Raw genomic sequence first — 19446 nt, 5'->3', positions numbered from 1 at the left:
ACTACAATGAGGTATCACCTCACACCAGTTAGAATGGGCATCATCAGAAAATCTACAAACAACAAATGCTGGAGAGGGTGTGGATAAAAGGGAACTCTCTTGCACTGTTGGTGGGAATGTAAACTGATACAGCCACTATGGAGAACAGTATGGAAGTTCCTTAAAAAACTAAAAATAGAATTACCATATGACCCAGCAATCCCAGTACTGGGCATATACCCAGAGAAAACCATAATTCAAAAAGACACATGCATCCCAATGATCACTGCAGCACTATTTACAATAGCCAGATCACGGAAGCAACCTAAATGCCCATCGACAGATGAATGGATAAAGATGTGGTACATACATACAATGGAATATTACTCAGCCATATAAAGGAACAAGACTGGGTCATTTGTAGAGACGTGGATGGATCTAGAGACTGTCTTACAGAGTGAAGTAAGTCAGAAAGAGAAAAACAAATATCGTATATTAACGCATATATGTGGAACCTAGAAAAATGGTACAGATGAACCAGTTTACAGGGCAGAAACAGAGACACAGATGTAGAGAACAAATGTATGGACACCAAGGGGGGAAAGTGGAATGGAGGGGGGGTGGTGATGTGATGAATTGGGAGATGGGGATTGACATATATACGCTAATATGTATAAAATGAATAACTACTAAGAACCTACTGTATAAAAAAATAAAATTTAAAAATTAAAAAAAATAAATAAAGTAGCCCAGCCTTTGCAGAGAGACTAACCCAGTTTCAAGTCATCTGACGCATGAAACTGGATTAAGTGAGACTTTATTGCTAGTGCAGTTAAGTGGCTGTCAGAAGAAAACATATTCCTTTCTAGAGGAAGATATTACCCTAGGTCTCAAACTACTTCTATGAATAATTTGTCAAAGACAAAATCAAGCACACAATCAATAATATCCAGGCACACAAAGAGATAATATGAATGAGAACCAGCAAACGTAACAGGAAATAGAAAAGTTCCAAAAGGAGCCCCAGGTATTGGTGCTATCTGATACATACCTGGTTCAAAAGAATAAAAGATACAATTGCGAATTTTGACAGAAAAATCAAAGATACTTTTTAAAAAGGATATGGCAGATTTTTTCAAGAGCTAAACAGAAATTCCAGACCAGAAAAATACAATAATCAAAAGCAGCCTAGACACAGATGAATTAGTGAACTGAAACATGGGCCAAGATAACACTCAGAATGAATCACAAAGAGAAAAGGATGGAAAAGAAGATAAAGGACATAGAAGATACTATGAAAAGGTCAAATATATGTGAAATTGGAGTCCTCAAAGGAGAGAAAAAATTAAGCAGAGCATTATTTTAAAAGATAATGTCTGAGAATTTTCCAAAACTGACAAAGTAAGCCACAGATTCAAGAAGCCATACATATGCTAGAAAGAAACCTCCATATAGATAGGGCAAAATCCTGTTCATAAAACATCTATTTACAAACAGCCCAATCAAAAAATGAGTGGAAGATCTAAATAGACATTTCCCCAAAGAAGACATACAGATGGTTAAGAGGCACAAGAAGAGAGTCTCAACATCACTAATTATTAGAGAAATGCAAATCAAAACTACAATGAGGTATCACCTCACACCAGTCAGAATGGCCATCATCAAAAAATCTATAAACAATAAATGCTGGAGAGGGTGTGGAGAAAAGGGAACCCTCCTACACCGTTGGTGGGAAGTTAAATCGGTACAGCCACTATGGAGAACAGTATGGAGATTCCTTAAAAAACTAAAAATAGAGCTACCACATGATCCAGCAATCCCACTCATGGGCATATATCTGGAGAAAACCATAATTTGAAAGGATACATGCACCCCAATGTTCATTGCAGCACTATTTACAATGGCCAGGTCATGGAAACAACATAAATGCCCATCGACAGAGGAATGGATAAAGAAGATGTGGTACACATATACAATGGAATATTACTCAGCCATAAAAAGAACAAAATAATGCCATTTGCAGTGACATGCATGGACCTAGAGATTGTCACACTGAGTGAAGTAAGTCAGAAAGAGAAAGGCAAGTATCATATGATATTGCTTATATGTGGAATCTAGAAAAATGGTACAAATGAACCCATTTACAAAACAGAAATTGAGTCATAGATGTAGAAAACAAATTTATGGTTACCAACGGGGAAAGGGATAAATTGGGATTGAAATATACACACTACTATATACAAAATAGGTAAGTAATAAGAACCTACAGTATAGCACATGGAAATCTATTGAATATTCTGTATTGACCTATATGGGAACAGAATCTAAAAAAGAGTGGATATATGTATATGTATAACTGACTCACTTTGCTGTATAGCAGAAACTAACACAACATTGTAAATCAACTGCATTACAATAAAAAATTAATTTAAAAAACTGAATGTGAAATACATTTTCAGGCCAAAAAACAAAAACAGAATTTGTCACTAGCAGATTTGTACTAAAGGAAATACTAAGGGGTATTTTTCTTCAGGCAGAAGAAAAATGATTCCAAATGGAAACACTACAGGCAACAAAAAATGACAAATATGTGGGTAAATCTAAATAAATATTGATTATATAAAACAGTAATAACTGTGAGTCTTGAAATACATAAATAATTAAAATATCTGACAACAATAACACATAAATAAGAGCTCTTATATTATCAGAAAGAAGGTAAAAATACCAATGAACATTAAACTTCGGTAATGTGTCTTGTTATAGTCCCTGAGGTCACTAACAAAGGAAAAGTAAATGAGAGTTCCAAGCTAATGGGAGGGGGTGGAAAGTAAAGTAATAAAACCACTTCATTAATTCAAAAAAAGGAAATAATTGACAAAAAAAGAACACCAAACAGAAAAAACAAATAAATAGTAAGATAATATATGCAATTAAAAGTAAATGGATGGGGCTTCCCTGGTGGCGCAGCGGTTGCACGTCCGCCTGCCGATGCAGGGGAACCGGGTTCGCGCCCCGGTCTGGGAGGATCCCACGTGCCGCGGAGCGGCTGGGCCCGTAAAAGTAAATGAGAGTTCCAAGCTAATGGGAGGGGGGTGGAAAGTAAAGTAATAAAACCACTTCATTAATTCAAAAAAAGGAAATAATTGACAAAAAAAGAACACCAAACAGAAAAAACAAATAAATAGTAAGATAATATATGCAATTAAAAGTAAATGGATGAAATGTTCTAATTAAAACAGAGTCAGATTGGATAAAAAGTAAAACCCAAACATGTTGTTTACAAAATTAATCTAAAACATTAGGATAAACCACAGAGTGGAAGAAGATATTTCAATACATAACCAACAAAGAACTTGGATTCAGAATACATAAACATTAGTTTGTGGTATATTATATGGATATACCACAATTTGTTTATCCATTCACCTGTTGATGGCCATGTGGATTATTTTTCGTTTAGGCTATTATAAATAGAGTTGCAATGATATTACTGCAATAATTACAATTGTAATTATTATTACAATTATATACAAGTCTTTATATAAACACTTGCTTTTTTTTTTTTTTTTTTTTTGCGGTACGCGGGCCTCTCACTGTTGTGGCCTCTCCTGTTGCGGAGCACAGGCTCCGGACGCCCAGACTCAGAGGCCATGGCTCACGGGCCCAGCCGCTCTGCGGCATGTGGGATCTTCCCGGACCGGGGCACGAACCCGTGTCCCCTGCATCGGCAGGCGGATTCTCAACCACTACGCCACCAGGGAAGCCCCAACACTTGCTTTAATTTCTCTGAATCCTTAGAAGTGAACTGGTTGAGTGATTCAATAGGTGTATGTTTAAACTTCTGAGAAACTGCCAAACTGTTTCCCTAAGTGGTTGTACAATTTTATTGATACATTTCCACTAACAGTGTATGAGAGTTTGAGTTGCTCCACATTCTTGCCTATACTTAGTATTATCAGGGTTTTTTTAGTATATATATTCTAACAGGTGTATAAATTTATTTGCATTTATCTAATGACTAATGATACTGAACATCTTTCGTTTATTGGCTATCCACAAATCTTTGGTGAAGTATCAGTTTAAATTTCTTGCCTTTTTTTAAATTGGGTTGTTTTATTACTGAGTCTTGAGAGTTCTTTGTGTATTCTGAACACATATGCTTCATCACGTATGTGATTTATATTTTCTCCCATTCCGTGACTTATTTTTCATTCTCTTAACTGCTTTCTGAAGAGCAAAAGCTTTACACTTTCATGAAATCAAATTTTTCTTCTATGGATTATACTTTTAGTGTCATATATATAAAGAAATCTTTGTGTAACCCAAGGTCACAAAGATTTAGTCTTATGTTTTCTTCTAGAAGTTTTTACGATTTTAGTTTTTAACACTCAGGTTTATGATATATTTGGGGTTAACTTCTGTATATGGTACAAAGTATAGACTTTTTTCTCAACTGACCCAGCACTATTTGTTGAAAGGACTATCCTCTCTGCAATGAATTGCCTTTGTACCTGTGTTAAAATCAACTGGGAACATATCTATGCGCTTTTTAAAAATCTCTCTGTATGTCCCATTGATTTGTCTTTATACCAGTATTCATAGTCTTAATTGCTATGCTGTATATTATGTCTCAAAATCAGGTAATAAAAGTCTTCCAACTTTCTCTTTTTCAAAATTGTTTTGGCTATTCTAAGTCCTTTGCATTTTCATATGAAGTGAATTTTAGAATTCACTTACTTTCTACAACAGAAAAAGAACCCTAACCTGCTGGAATTATTATTTTGCATTAAATATATAGATTTATCTGAGAAGAACTGACATAATATTATTGAATCTTCTGATCCATGAACGTGGTGTATCTCCATTCACTTAGTTCTTTTATTATTTCTCTCAGCAATGTTCTATAGTTTTCAGTATACAGGTCTTAACACACTTATCAGATTTATCCCTAAGTATTACATACTTTAATCGTTTAAGAAAAACTTCAATTTCCAATTGCTTATTGCTAGTGTGTAGAAATACAATTTATTCGTACATTTATCTTGTATCCTGCAACCTTTCCATACTCAGTAGTTCTAAATATTTTTCTTTTGTAGATTGCTACATAGATGATAATGTCATCTGACAGGAAAAGGCAGCCTTATTTCTTTCTCCGAAATGTGGATACCTTTCACTTCTTTCTGTTGCCTTTCTGCACTGGTTACAATACCTAGCACAGTGTTGAACAAATGCAGTAAGGAGTGTACACTCTTGGCTTGTTCCTGATACTAGGGGAAAACATTCAGTCTTTCACCTTTAAGTACGATGTTACCTGCAGGTTTTTCACAGAGGAAGTTCCTATCTATTCCTAGTATGATGAAGTTTGGGGTTTTTTCCTCCAGGAATGATGTTGGGTTTTGTCAAATGCTTTTCCTAAATCTACTGAGATGATCAGATGGTGGCATTTTGGTTTTTGTTTTGTTTTAGTTTGTTGATATGATGACTTATATTGATTAGATTTTGAATTTTAAACCAACCCTAAGTTACTGTGATAAACCCTGATTGGTCATGATGTATTAGCCCTTTTATATTGCTGAATTTGATCTGCTGTTTTTCAAAAGATGTTTGCATCTAAGTTCATAGGGGATAAGCATCTATAGTTTTTTTTGTAATGTCTATGTCTTATTTGGGTATCAGGATAATGCTGGCCTCCTAGAATCGCTGGTGAAGTTCTTACTTTATCCTCTATTTTCTGGAAGAATCTGTGTAGAACTGTTATTATTTCATTTACATTTACCCTAATTTTTATCACGTCTGGAGCTCTGCATTTCTTCATGTAAATCCAATTTCCATCTGGTATTATATTATGTCTGCCTTAAAGAACCTCCCTCACCATTTCTTGTAGTGTAAGTCTAGTACAATGAATTCTTTCGATTTGTTTGTCTAAAAACAAAATAGTTTTTTGCCTCCATCCTTGAAAGATATTTTCACTGGGTACAGATTTCTTGTTGACCTTTTTTGCTGTTGTTGTTGCTTTTGCTTGCAGTACTTTTAATACAACATTCCACTGCTCCCTGGCCTGCGTATTTTCCGACCGTAAGGCTGCTTAATTCTCACATTTGTTCCTCTATATTTAACGTTTCTTTTGTCTCTGGCTGTTTCCAAGGCTGTCGCTTATTTTTCATTTTTAGCAGTTTGATCACGATGTGCCTAGGAGGACGGTGTGTGTGTATTTACCTTGCTTGGGGTCCTCTGAGCTTCTTGGGTCTTTGGCTTGTTGTCATTGATTAATCTCAAAAAAGTCTTGGCCATTATTTCTTCAAATAGTTCTCTCTTCTCTCATTCTGAGACTTTGATTGCAGGTATATTATATAACTTTATACTGTCTCAAGGCTACTGAATGCTCTCTTGTATTTTTTCACTCTTTTTTATCTTTGTGTTTCAGTTTAGATAACTTCTACCTTCAAGTTCACTGATTCTTTCCCCAGTTGGCCCTGTTGGAGAAACACTTCATCTCTGATATCATCCTTTTTTAATTTCTAGGATTTTCATTTGATTCTTTTATAGTGCCCAACCCGCTGCTGAAATTCCCTGTATGTCCGTGTATGTCACTGTGAGGAAGTGGGCAGTGCTGTGTCTCCTGTTCCCCAGCAGCAATCATCACCATACCTGCATCACCAGAGGAGGTCCTCTCCAGTCTCCTACCCCGGCCAAGGCAAGCAGGTCTGGGGAAAAGAGCTCACAGGTGAGTGCAAAGTTCCCTTGTGTCTGCAGCTCTGAGTTATTCCAAAACGACATGCGAGCCCACAGATCAATCTTTAAAAACTTGTCAAAATTTTAGCTGATTTTTTCTAACAATTCTTTGGGGTGGCCACGTCTTCCTCTTACACTCTTGTCAAAAGTCAGTGTCTCTATGTCCCATCTTTCCTCAGAGAGCTCTTCTGAATACAGTTCACTTGATTGCTTTGTGACCACTTCTGACGGGCTCAAGAAAAGTTACGATGATGTGAATTTTGTGAACAAGCCATTGTTGTTAGAATGGGAGTGATGTTTTCTTGCACACATCTATATCCTAAGTAGAAGTGGAACTGATTATTTTGCTTCTGAGCCCTGAATATTCTTTACTCTCTTATAAGCTTAACCATATATTTAAAAGAATGCTTGTTGTACTTTATCTAGAGTTTCTAGATGTTCTGATTTGGGAACATATTCTAGGCTATCCACTTCACCACACTGCCAAAAGGCTAGTTAATCCATACAGTTTTAAATCAAACATTTCAGACCTTTATTACAGTGGAGTATGTGAATATCTTCTTTGTTTTAGAGTCTTGCAAGGATTGTAAATTAAAATATCCATAAATTATCCTTTGTATCACCCAAATGCCTAAAGTCAGAAACAACATTCAAGTATTTCTGTGATAACAGTGGTCCCGTCATCACAGAAATAAAAGATTTTCTAATTAAGAAATTCAGAAGTTCCAGCTCATTTTTATCTTAGGCAGGATAAAAATAACAAATGACTGAATGACTAAGAAGCATATGTGAGAACACTGGTCTCCACTAGAATTTAGCTTACTGAAAGGGAATATTTTTAGATCTATTAAGAATATTAGCTTATGTAACTTTTTATAAATGCCCAGAAAAAACTATATTGCAGCCAGTGTTTCCACTGAATTTACTATTATTGTCTAATAATTAATGATGTTACTCTATTTTGTCCTTAAACACAAATGGATATACATAAAAAGATATAACACAGACATTATTTTCAAAATGCATTGGGATCAATGTATTTTTATTTTTGAGCTGTAAACCAAAGAAGAAAGAGTCATTTTATACCATCTGTCCATGCTCTCTAATTCCTTTGGTTAATACTACTTCTTTTTTTCTTAGTGAACTGGAAGAATAAGTTACACAATTTTATGCTTCCTATCCCACAAAAACTCCTCATAAGGTCAATTCTGACCCTGATAATTTTTCTCCATCAGTCTGACATTATAGGAATAACTTCACTTTCTTCTTCACCTTACTTCATATCAGAGTGTCCTTCAGTGCTAAGCCTGTCAGTAGAGTCCTACTCTACTGCGGGCTTTTTATGACCTGTAGGGAGTATGGAACATCATGTTCTGGAACATCATGTTCTGCTTATTATGTATAACTGTGTTGCCTTTACAAAATCCTTGTGCTTTTTTCAGAACTTAACTTTTAACTTATCTCAGAAAACATCACCTAGAGTGAGGAAGACAGGTACTTTTATTTTTGAACTGCAAACCAAAGGAAAAAGCAATTTGTATCATCTGTTTGTGCTCTTTAATTCTTTTAGTTAAGACTATTTCTTTTTTTCTTGGTGTACTGTAAGATTAAATTATATAATTGTATGCTTCAACAAAATATCATAGTCAAACACTGAATTTTTTAAGCCTAGATTTTCTCAACTGTCAAATGAGAATAAATACGTGGTGTGGAGTTGTTATAAGAGGTTTAAAAGGATGTGTCTAAAGCACTGAGCACAGGGCCTGGCCCAAAGGAAGGGTTTCTCACATTATTATTATTGGTTATCCACATATCTGTGCCACTTGAAATAGACCTTAAAAAGTAAGTAAAGCTTTTAGTAACAAATATATTTATTTACATAGTAAAGGCTACCTATAAAAACTTAAAAATAAACTTTTAAAGGTCTACCTCTATTCAGTAGATATAAAATGCTCAAATAATCACAATGGGGAAAACTTATAATATAATAAAAGTAGAACTAATGAATCTTTTCAGAATCAAAAGATTCATAGACCACATCTACTGATCTCAAATGATTAAGTATCATATTGATGAATTATGTCTCTTTTATCCTTTCCCTATTATATATCTTTCTCCCACTCCTCCCCCAAAAAAGGTCTCTCTAGAAACGTAAGTCAGCATTATATCACTCCACTGATATCCTGTTTTTACTTCTCATCCAAAAATGCCATTAGTGGATCAAGGGTCACTGGTCTTTCAGGTAGACACTTATTGTCTCAGAATATCAAGCTCAATCAATGTTCACTTTAAAATTATTTTTGAGTGCCTACTTTTGCCAAGCACTGTTCTAGATTCTGGGGATACAGTGATAAATCAGACTGACAAGGCTTCTGCCCTTATGGAAGAAAGAGAAAAGAAGGGTAGGTGATGAGGTCAGAAAGCTAGTCAGGGTCATTTTAGGGCATGGTAAGGAGTTTTACTCTATCTGAAATGGGAAGTTACTTGTATTACTTTCCTGTGGTTGGTATAATAAATTAGCACAAACTGAGTGGCTTAGAACAAAAGAAATGTATTCTCTCACAGTTCTGGAGGCCATTAGTCCTAAATCAGTATCACTCAGCCAAAATCAAAGTGCTGGCAAGGACACACTCCCTCCAGAGGCACTAGGGAGAATCAGTTACTTGCCTCTTCCAGCTTCTGGTAGTTGCTGGCATTCCTTGGCTGGTGGCCTCATCACTGCAATCTCTGCCTCTGTCTTCACACTGCCTTCTCCTCCATGTCTGGGTCAAATCTCCCTCGGCTTTCCTCTTATAGGGATACATCTGATGGCATTTAGGGCCCACCCAGATAATCCAGGATAATCTCCCTGTCTCAAGATCCTTAACCACATCTACAAAACCTCTTTTTCTAAATAAGGTAACATTTACAGGTTCCAGGGATTAGGACCTGATATCTTTAGGAGGCCACTGTTCTGCCTTCCACACCACTTTAGTAGTTTTCATTCAAGAAGAAAAGATATGACTGATCTCTCTGAAAGATCTTTAAGAGATCTCACTGAAGAAAAAAATTAACTATGTGAGATGATGGAGGTATTAATTAATTTGATTGGGGTAAGCATTTCACGATGTATACATATATTAAATCATCACACTGTGCACTTTAAATATATACAATTTTATTCATCAAAGTAATGTGTAAATTGATCGTAAATAAATACATAAATGAAGGATCTCTCTGGCTGAATGGGCTCCAGGGAGCAAAGGGGAAGCAACAGGTCCAGTAAGGAGGCCTCTTGCAATAACCACACGAGAGATGACCCAGGCTGAGGAACTAAAATTATATATTACATATTTGTTGCAGTCACGATGAGCTAATGAAGAGGTTGTATAGCAGTTAAGAGAGAGGACCCAGGAGTCAGACTCCCTATTCAAACCTAATTATACCACTTGCTAGCACCGTGACTTTGGGCAAGTTACTCACCTAAGTTGCTTCTTCCTCAATCAAGTGACCCTTACAGAACTGCCACGAGCATTCAAAGAGATAAAAATGTGTAAAATGTTTGACAGAGTACAGTGTCTGACACATCGTAAGACCTCAATAAATGACCTACAGTTATTTTTATCTCTTCCGGACATTGCACATTTTTTAACAGACAATTTTACGCCTTATTCTGGTTCCCAAAATAAGTGAAAAAACAATAACAGGGTTTAATAACTCGACAGGTAGAGACTTTTTTTTTGCACTTCATTTATAAAGGAGTCACTGATATTACATGGTTAATTATATCATTACTATTTTACATTTTATAAAGGACCACAGTATTTTAGAAATTTATCCTGACAAAACAAATTCTTTCAGTTCTAGACAACCAGAAGTTCAAGTCAAATCTAACATCCAATATTAATTCAACTTAATATATTGTGGAAAGAATTCAAACTTAATCAATAAAGACCACAGAAAAAACCTGTTTTCTTTTTCAAAAGATACCCTAGGATTAAATCATATAAAATAGATATAACTACTACAGTTGTTCCTTGAACAATGCAGTTTAGGGGCGTCAACCCTCCACGCAGTGGGAAATCCACATATAACTTTACAGTTGGCCCTCCCTCTGTATCCCAGGTTCCGTAACCACAGATTCAACCAACTTCTGATCGTGTAGTACAATGGTACGTATGTACTGAAAAAGTCCAAGCATAGATGGCCCAAGCAGTTCAAACCCGTGCTGTTCAAGGGTCAACTGTATATTCAGAAGTGTCTCATATCTAGAATTAGATAGAGAATTTAAATTGGAGGTCAAAATATTACCTTTCTGGATTCTTATTTAAATTAACCTTAAGATGAGTGATCTAACTGCACTATCCTTCATCATCCACTTTGGATATAACTTAGAAGGTAAACTGAAGAAATACTGTGGGTTAGCTCAGTTCTAATCCTGCCTCTCTTTCTGCCACTTTATTTTTTCTATTATTATTCTTTTTTTTTGCGGTACGTGGGCCTCTCACTGTTGTGGCCTCTCCCGTTGAGGAGCACAGGCTCCGGACGCGCAGGCTCAGCGGCCATGGCTCACAGGCCCAGCTGCTCCGCGGCGTGTGGGATCTTCCCGGATCGGGGCACGTTGAACCCGTGTCCCCTGCATCGGCAGGCAGACTCTCAACCACTGCGCCACCAGGGAAGCCCTGCCACTTTATTTTTAACCTTAAATTCCTTCATCTCTAAAACAGTGAAAATAGCAACCTATTTTTTAAACCATTTTTCAGTTAATTCATTATTGTAAAGATAAAATGCAAATGAAAAAAAAAACACACACAAAAACAGAATCAAAAACATTTTGTTTGGTGAATTTTTATAATACATAAGCCCAGAAATATCTCCATCACTTTATCTGATGTTCTTTAAGGTAAAGATAAGGTACAGCAGGAGTTCTAAAAGCTGCTTATACTACTGTTATAAATGTGAAAAGAATCTGGGCAATGATTAACTTCTTACATAAAATAATTATTATTCATGTCTTTAAATTCTCTAAAAATAAATCATTCACTGAAGATTAGCATTAGAGCGTATTCAGACTATTTTTCCCCATTGATTTAATAAATTATCAACCAAGACACTCAAAACCAGCAGAACCATACGGAAGCTCAAGCCAGAAATAATCTGGAAGTCATCCCTCGCTTTCCACATCTGATGCATTATGTAGTTCATTCTCTCCCAGTAAATGCATCTTGGATATATCCACCAATCTCTATTGTCCTAATTAGCTGCCCTCGTGCTGCAGCTTCCCAACTCCTGCTCCAATCCACCCTCCACACAATTAGCAAATGATCATTGTAGCATGTCCGTGGGATAAGTCACCACCCTGCTTAAAGTCTTCAGTGGCTCTCCACTGTTCTAAGAGAGAGCAACACTTGCATATGCTCCATCACTGTCCTCTCTTCAATTCACAACCCACCCCCACCCACTGGACTCCAACCACGCTTACCTCTTGCAGTTCCACCAAATTCTTCCTGCTCTCTCTGCCTCGACCACTCATTCTTGACTACTCAAATGGCTGTTTCCTCCTATCCCTTCAGTTTTCAGTTCCTCAAAGATGTGTCCTTGACCTCCCAAAGCATAGACAGTATCCTCCCACTCTCCCAACTCCCCCAATGCCCGCCTCTCTTTATCCTGTTCTTTACACTCACTCACTTGTTTAATGTCTGTTTCCCCCTCTGGAAACGTCCTTGGGGGTAAGTTCTCTGTTTTGTTCACCTCTGTTTTCTCAGTGCTTAGAACAGTGCCTGGCACACGGGAGGTACTCAGTAAGTGTTTATGAATGAATGAGAAGGCCATTATTACTAAATGCTCATTTTGAGACACAAGATTGCTTTTTTTATAAAATTAGCTAAGAAATTATGGCCACGGCAAGAGTGAATAAAGTGGCTATGTGCAATTTTTGTCATACTTTTATCACTTGGAAACAACCACTCACAGAAGCAAGGCAGAATTAAAGAAGGTGCTGTGAGTACCAACAAGTCTTAACAGTATCTGAATACTATGATTTTAAATGATTTGCTCATAGGTTTTAGAATTTGATGTGGGGTTGCTTAAATGTTTAGCTGCTTACATTTTATATTAAACCCTCTATAAAAGTCATTATTATTGCCCCCATAAAGAAGTCTTTCCCATTTGCTTAATTCTTCAGCATTTTTACATAAATCAGAATCACACAATTAAATACTCTCCTATGCTTGTTCTTTCATTGTTTTCCATAGTCTTTATGTCTTCCTGCTATAGAATCTAATCTGGGGCTGTTTTCTACCTTTTTTAGTACAGGGCAAAAATAAATGAGAGTCCTAATAAATAAATGGCTGCTACTAAGATTTTTGTAGTATATATTCATTAGTATACATTTTCTTTACATCCCTTTCTTCAGTTAATCTTCTGTATTATGAATTAAACTTAATAACTTTAAAAGCTTAATAAAATCTTACCCTCTCTAACTCAATTATATAGTTTCTGCAGAGACATTTGATTCTTTGTATAAATATGCTCTATATGTGAGTATATACTATTCTTTATACATTCCCATGAAATTAAGATTTCTCAGGAGTTATTATTTAGTTAACTTTATTGTGAACTCATTAGCAAAGGATTTTTTTCAAAATAATTTAGAGACCACCTAAAGCTCACTACTTTCTATCCTTCATCTTTTACTCTTGCTTTATGAAACTTTTAACTTGCAGTATGCGGCCTGTGGTCTGGATTTAGCCTGCTCAACACAAAGGTGTACACCGTGCTCAATATTTTTAGCTTTAAATTTAATTTGCTTATGTACAATAACTCCTTAGTTAAGAGGACCTAACCACCTGTTCCCTTCGACTACTATTTAACTGGTACTCCCAGGTGACATGCTAACAAGCTTAGGTCAGTTAATATCACTTCAGTTGAATGTGAAATGAAACCTAGACTGTGTAGACTTAATTCTAATGAAATTATGGAATGATTTGGGAAAAACAGACATGAAAAAGCTTCATTCACTTCTGAATCACATGTGATACTAAAATAAACATCTTCTCAATTCACCACTGTAATCAGTTAAAAAAAAAAAATCCATATTGCCTGCATAGAAATGTGGACATCTTATAAAAATAACGTGGTATATCCCTGATCTACATCACTGGAAACATGCCTAAAAAAAAAACCCAAGGACACACTAATAATTACAGTATTTTAAACACATATAAATTAATTTAAAAATTATAAAAAAGTTAAACCAAACAGAAAGCCAAAGCAAAGTCTACAAAATTCACTATTAGCAAACAGAATCTCCGTTAGTAGGTAACCTCCCTGACCCCACTAGTATTGTAAACTCCCTGAAGACACAAAGACATCATCTGTTCTGTTCATTCAAGTTCTAATAAAGAACAGCACTTTGCATATGGTACAAATAAATAATAAATAGAATGTACTAAATATTTAATATTATATATTAATAATGAATAAATATTAAATAGTCAGAGAAAAGAAGGTTCTAGTAGATCAAATATTTTGTTTACGGCAGGAAAACTAATTCTGAAGGAATTTAGGAAGCAATTAAATATAAAATTAATACTGCAATGGCCACAATTCAATCTTTAGCAGGCACCACGGTGATTATTAGGACTATCAGTTATATATTATTATATATATTATATATATCAGTTATATATTATTAACTATATTATAAATGTTCTAGAAATACTATTAATATATATTTAAGTCAACAGAATACCAAATAAGATAGCTATGATTTTATAAGACTAAGATTTTTTTTGAGCTACTGAAAACATTATAATGTCTCTACTGAGAAAATGATTAACGAAACCTTTACAGTTTAAGATGTAGATTTCTCAATTTCCATCAGCTAATTTCCTTAAATATTTTCAACATAATTCAAAATGTTTATCATAATACGTCCCCCCCTCAAGGATTAGGTACAAAAGATCAGCCATCAAAAGCTCTGAAAATTTCTCCTGACAATGACAACGTACTACTGGGAAAAAATGGTGAATTCAAATCTTATTTCACAGCAACTTACTCTGACTTTTGGCAAGATTCTCCGAAGTGTCTCAGCAGGGTTCTGTCGCATCAGAAATGGAAGATTCGCAATCACGCTTGTTCCTTGGATATCTTGACCAGCACTTAAAGAAAACACAAATTTAAAATTTGTAACTATAAATTTGTAATTATAATTTACATTATAAAAAGCAGGGATTAACTTGAAAACAACTGCTTTTTAATAACGAACACTCAGACTTCTGACAGTTTTAAACTTTAAACACATCATCTAGATATACAAATAAAGCCAGAACTGAAATTTCTGGCTTTAAGTCAATCTTATAACAAATGCATGAAGATATTAATTATGCTTATGCTAAAACAAGATTCTCTATCTACACACACATTTTGCTGAAGTCTAAAAATTGTGAGACCATTATTAGTTACTTTAAAATTCTACCTTATTTTTTCCTATGACCTGCCAGTTTGCTATACTTTATAAAAATATAAATGATAAATTTCATTATGGTAAAGTATTAATAAACATAACAACAGCAGGGACAGCAACAAAATCAACTACAGCAGAATCATATAACTTTCTTCTAGGACAATGAAACTACCTATTGCACTAGATTGAGTCGCCAGAAACTTAACGATATATTCTATATTCTTAAAAGTCAGTAGGGTATATTTATATGGTACCTTTTTGACAGAACATTCATTAGGTCACTAAGGCTTTACCAAAATAATCTGTGATACTCTAGTGGCCTAAATACCTCAGAAAAAGTGTTCTGATTCTTCCAAAAAACCACTTCCATGCAAAAAAATTATTTGTTTTTAAAACATAAGCTAACCAACATAAGTTGTGCAAGTACTTGAAATATATATATATAAAAGATGCTAGTAAATGTGGCACCACCTCAGAGGGAAATTCCACCTATCCTTAACTGATACCAATTTAAATGTTAATTACTGATACCGTGATATTTATTTATCTTAACTAAAATTATTTTTACTTAACTCTTCAAATGGAATTATTTATTATATGTATATAAGACCTTAACATGGTTTTTTAAAGAGTTTTTAAAGTATTATATTTATTTGCTTCAGAGTTTTATAAGTTCTGTTAATAAGCAGCATATTCTGATTAAATGAAGCTGCCCTGTTGTGTAAAAAGGCTTTTTACCTGCTGCAGTATGGTAGGCTGTGAAATACAGGTCAGCACAATCATTCCACTATTCTCATCACTCTCTAAGTGAATACTTTAAAAGACAAAATCAAGAAGGAAAAGAGAAGGGAGGAAAACAGGAGACCCATGCCAAGGTGAGGAGAAGATCAAAAGAGGGAAATTAAAACTGCATATAAGATACTCCTTGCAGTGGATTGAATCGTGGCCCCCCCATAAAATATGTCTACACCCTAATCCTGGAAACTGTGAATGTTATCTTAATTTGAAAAAGGATCTTAAAGAGAACTGTAAATCAAAACTAGAATGAGGAGGCTTCCCTGGTGGCTCAGTGGTTGACAGTCCGCCTGCCGATGCAGGGGACACGGGTTCGTGCCCCGGTTCGGGAAGATCCCACATGCCACAGAGCGGCTAGGCCCGTGAGCCATGGCCGCTGAGCCTGCGCGACCGGAGCCTGTGCTCCGCAACGGGAGAGGCCACAACAGTGAGAGGCCCGCATACCACAAAAAAAAAAAAAAAGAAAGAAAAAACTAGAATGAGGTATCACCTCACACTGTTAGAATGGACATCATCAGAATATCTACAAACAGTAAATGCTGGAGAGGGTGTGGAGAAAAGGGAACCCTCTTGCACTGTTGGTGGGAATGTAAATTGATACTGGGCATATACCCAGAGAAAACCACAATTCAAAAAGACACATGCACCCCAATGTTCATTGCAGCACTATTTACCATAGCCAGGTCATGGCTATTTACCATAGCCAGGTCATGGAAGCAACCTAAATGCCCATCCACAGATGAATGGATAAAGATGTGGCACATATATACAATGGAATATTACTCAGCCATAAAAGTGATGAATTGGGAGATTGGGATTGACATGTGTACACTAATATGTATAAAATGGATGACTAATAAGAACCTGCTGTATAAAAAAATAATAAAATTTTTTTAAAAAAAGGATCTTGAGATAAAGAGATCATCATGGATTATCCCAGTAGGCTATAAACCCAATAACAAGTGTCCTTAAAAGAGACATTCAGGGGAAAAGACAGAACAGGAGGCAATTTGACCACAAAGCAGAGACTGGAGTGATGCTGCCACAAGCCAGAGAATGCTGACAACCACCAGAAGCTGGAAGAGACAAACAGATTCTCCCCTAGAGCCCTGCTGACACCTTGATTTCAACTCAGTTGATACTGATTTCAGACTTTTGACTTCCAGAACTGTGAGAGAATACATTTCTGTTGTTTTAAGCCATCCAGTTGGTGATAATTTACTGCAGCAACACAGGAAACAAATACACTACTAAAGAACTAAAAGAGAAGAGAAATATCTGAAAAAGTAATGTTTCATATGACAATGCCTGGCCCAAAGTAGAGGTTTAGTAAATGTCTCTTAAAAGGATAGATGAATGGATAGCTCACTGCATGAACTGATGTCAGGAATATTTAATATGAATTCAGTGAATTTCATTTACCAAATTTTTTATTCACTAACTTTGCAATTAGTTAAAAAAATATGATCACTAATACCTCATAAATGTGAAGACAAAATATTTCATGGAAAAAAAAGAAGCAGAAAACAACAAATTAAATGGCAGATTTAAGACCCTAAATATCAATAGTTACATTAAAAGTAAAAATCTAACTACATCAATTAAAAGACAGGGACTGGCCGAGTGGATTAAAGAATATGACTCAACTAAATGCAGCCATAAGAAACTAATTTCAAATACAACAGTATCAGCAGGTTGAAAGTAAAGGACAGAAAATGATATATCACAGAAATACAAATCAAAAGAAAGCAGCTGTGACCATATTAATGTCAGATAAAGTGGACCTCATTGTAAAGAAAATCACCAGAGACAGACAAGGACATTATATAATGATAAAAGAGGAAGTCGACCAAGAAGACCTAGCAGTTCTAAATGTGTATACACCAAATACAACCGCAAAAACAAAAAACAAAAAAAACTGACAGTACTAAAAGGAGAAGTTATCTAGACAAATACGCAGGTAGGTGGAGACTTCCACACCCCTCTCTCAACAATGGATGGAACTAGACAGAAAATCAAGGATAGAGAACTCAACAACACCATCAACCAATAATATCTAATTAACATTTATAGAATACTCCATCCAACAACAGTAGAATACACATTCTTCTCAAGTGTCCAAAGAACATATACCATGAAAAACCACATCCTGGGCCATAAAAAAGTCCTCAACAAATCATACAAAGAGTTTTCTCTGACCACAGTGGAATCAAACTAGCAATCAATAATAAAAAGATAACAGAAAGCTCTCCAAATTCTTGGAAATGAAATAAAATACTTCTACATAATAAATGGGTCAAAGAGGAAAATTTTTAAAAATACACTGAATTAAGTGAAAATGAAACACAAAATTATAAAACTTTCTGGAACACAGCTGAAGCATTACAGAGAGAGAAATTTATAACAATAAATGCATACATTTATGAAAGGAAAGAGGAAAAAAATCTCAAATCAATAATTTAACTTTCCACCTCGAGAACTAGAAGAACAAATTAGTCACAATGCAAGCAGAGGAAGGAGATAATAAAGAGCAGAAATTAATGAAATAAAAACAGAAAACAATAGAAAAAAATAAATGAAACAAAGACCCGGTTCTTTTAAAGGATCAATAAAATTGACTAATTTTTAGCGAGACTGACAAACTGAAAATGAGAGAAGACACAAATTACCAATATCAGGATTGAAACAGGAGATACCACTATAGCCCCTGCAGACATCAAAAGGATAATAAGAGAATGCTGTGAATAATTCTACACACATAAAATTGAAAACATAGACAAAATGGACCAATTCCTCAAAAAACACAAACTGCCACAACTCACCCACTACAAAATACATCATTTGAATAATCCTACAATTATTAAGGAAATTGAAAAAAATCTGAAGGCCCAGATAGTTTAACTGAAGAATTCTACCAAACATTTAACAAAGAGTTAACACCATGCTACACAATCTCTTCCAGAAAACAGAAGAGAACACTTCCTAAATCACTTATGAAGCTATTATTACACTGATAACAAAACCTGGAAAGACTGTAAAAAATATATATGTACATAGTAAAAACAAATATATACACATATATATATGCACATATACGCGTGTATATGTGTGTATATACACACACAACACACACACACAACAATATCCCTCATGAATATATATGCAAAAATTCTTAACAGGGACTGCCCTAGCAGTCCAGTGGTTAGAACTTCACGCTTCCACTGCAGGGGGTGCAGGATCAATTCACGTTCAGGGAACTAAGATCCCACAAGCCACGTGGCCAAAAATACATAAATAAATAAATAAATAAATGTTCAATATCAAAAAAAAAAAAAAATCAAAAAATGGGCAGAAGACCTAAATAGACTTTTCTCCAAAGAAGATATACAGATTGCCAACAAACATGAAAGAATGCTCAACATCACTAATCATTAGAAAAATGCAAATCAAAACTACAGTGAGGTATCACCTCACACCAGTCAGAATGGCCA

General features: G+C 35.3%; 1 protein-coding gene across 1 annotated transcript in view; it reads right to left on the bottom strand.

Moving 5' to 3' along the window:
- The window catches only part of PPP4R4 (protein phosphatase 4 regulatory subunit 4), a 125240-nt gene that overhangs the window by 65808 nt on the left and 39986 nt on the right, over window positions 1-19446 (bottom strand). Inside the window, exon 3 of the mRNA XM_028496363.2 lies at window positions 14753-14855. Coding sequence (XP_028352164.1) covers window positions 14753-14855 — 103 coding nt within the window. The remainder of the gene's footprint in view (window positions 1-14752; window positions 14856-19446) is intronic.

This window comes from Physeter macrocephalus, chromosome 11, assembly GCF_002837175.3.
Source record: "Physeter macrocephalus isolate SW-GA chromosome 11, ASM283717v5, whole genome shotgun sequence".
Taxonomy (NCBI): Eukaryota; Metazoa; Chordata; class Mammalia; order Artiodactyla; family Physeteridae; genus Physeter; species Physeter macrocephalus.
Note: the sequence above shows the minus strand (reverse complement) of the source record. Positions and strands in the feature narration are given on the sequence as shown.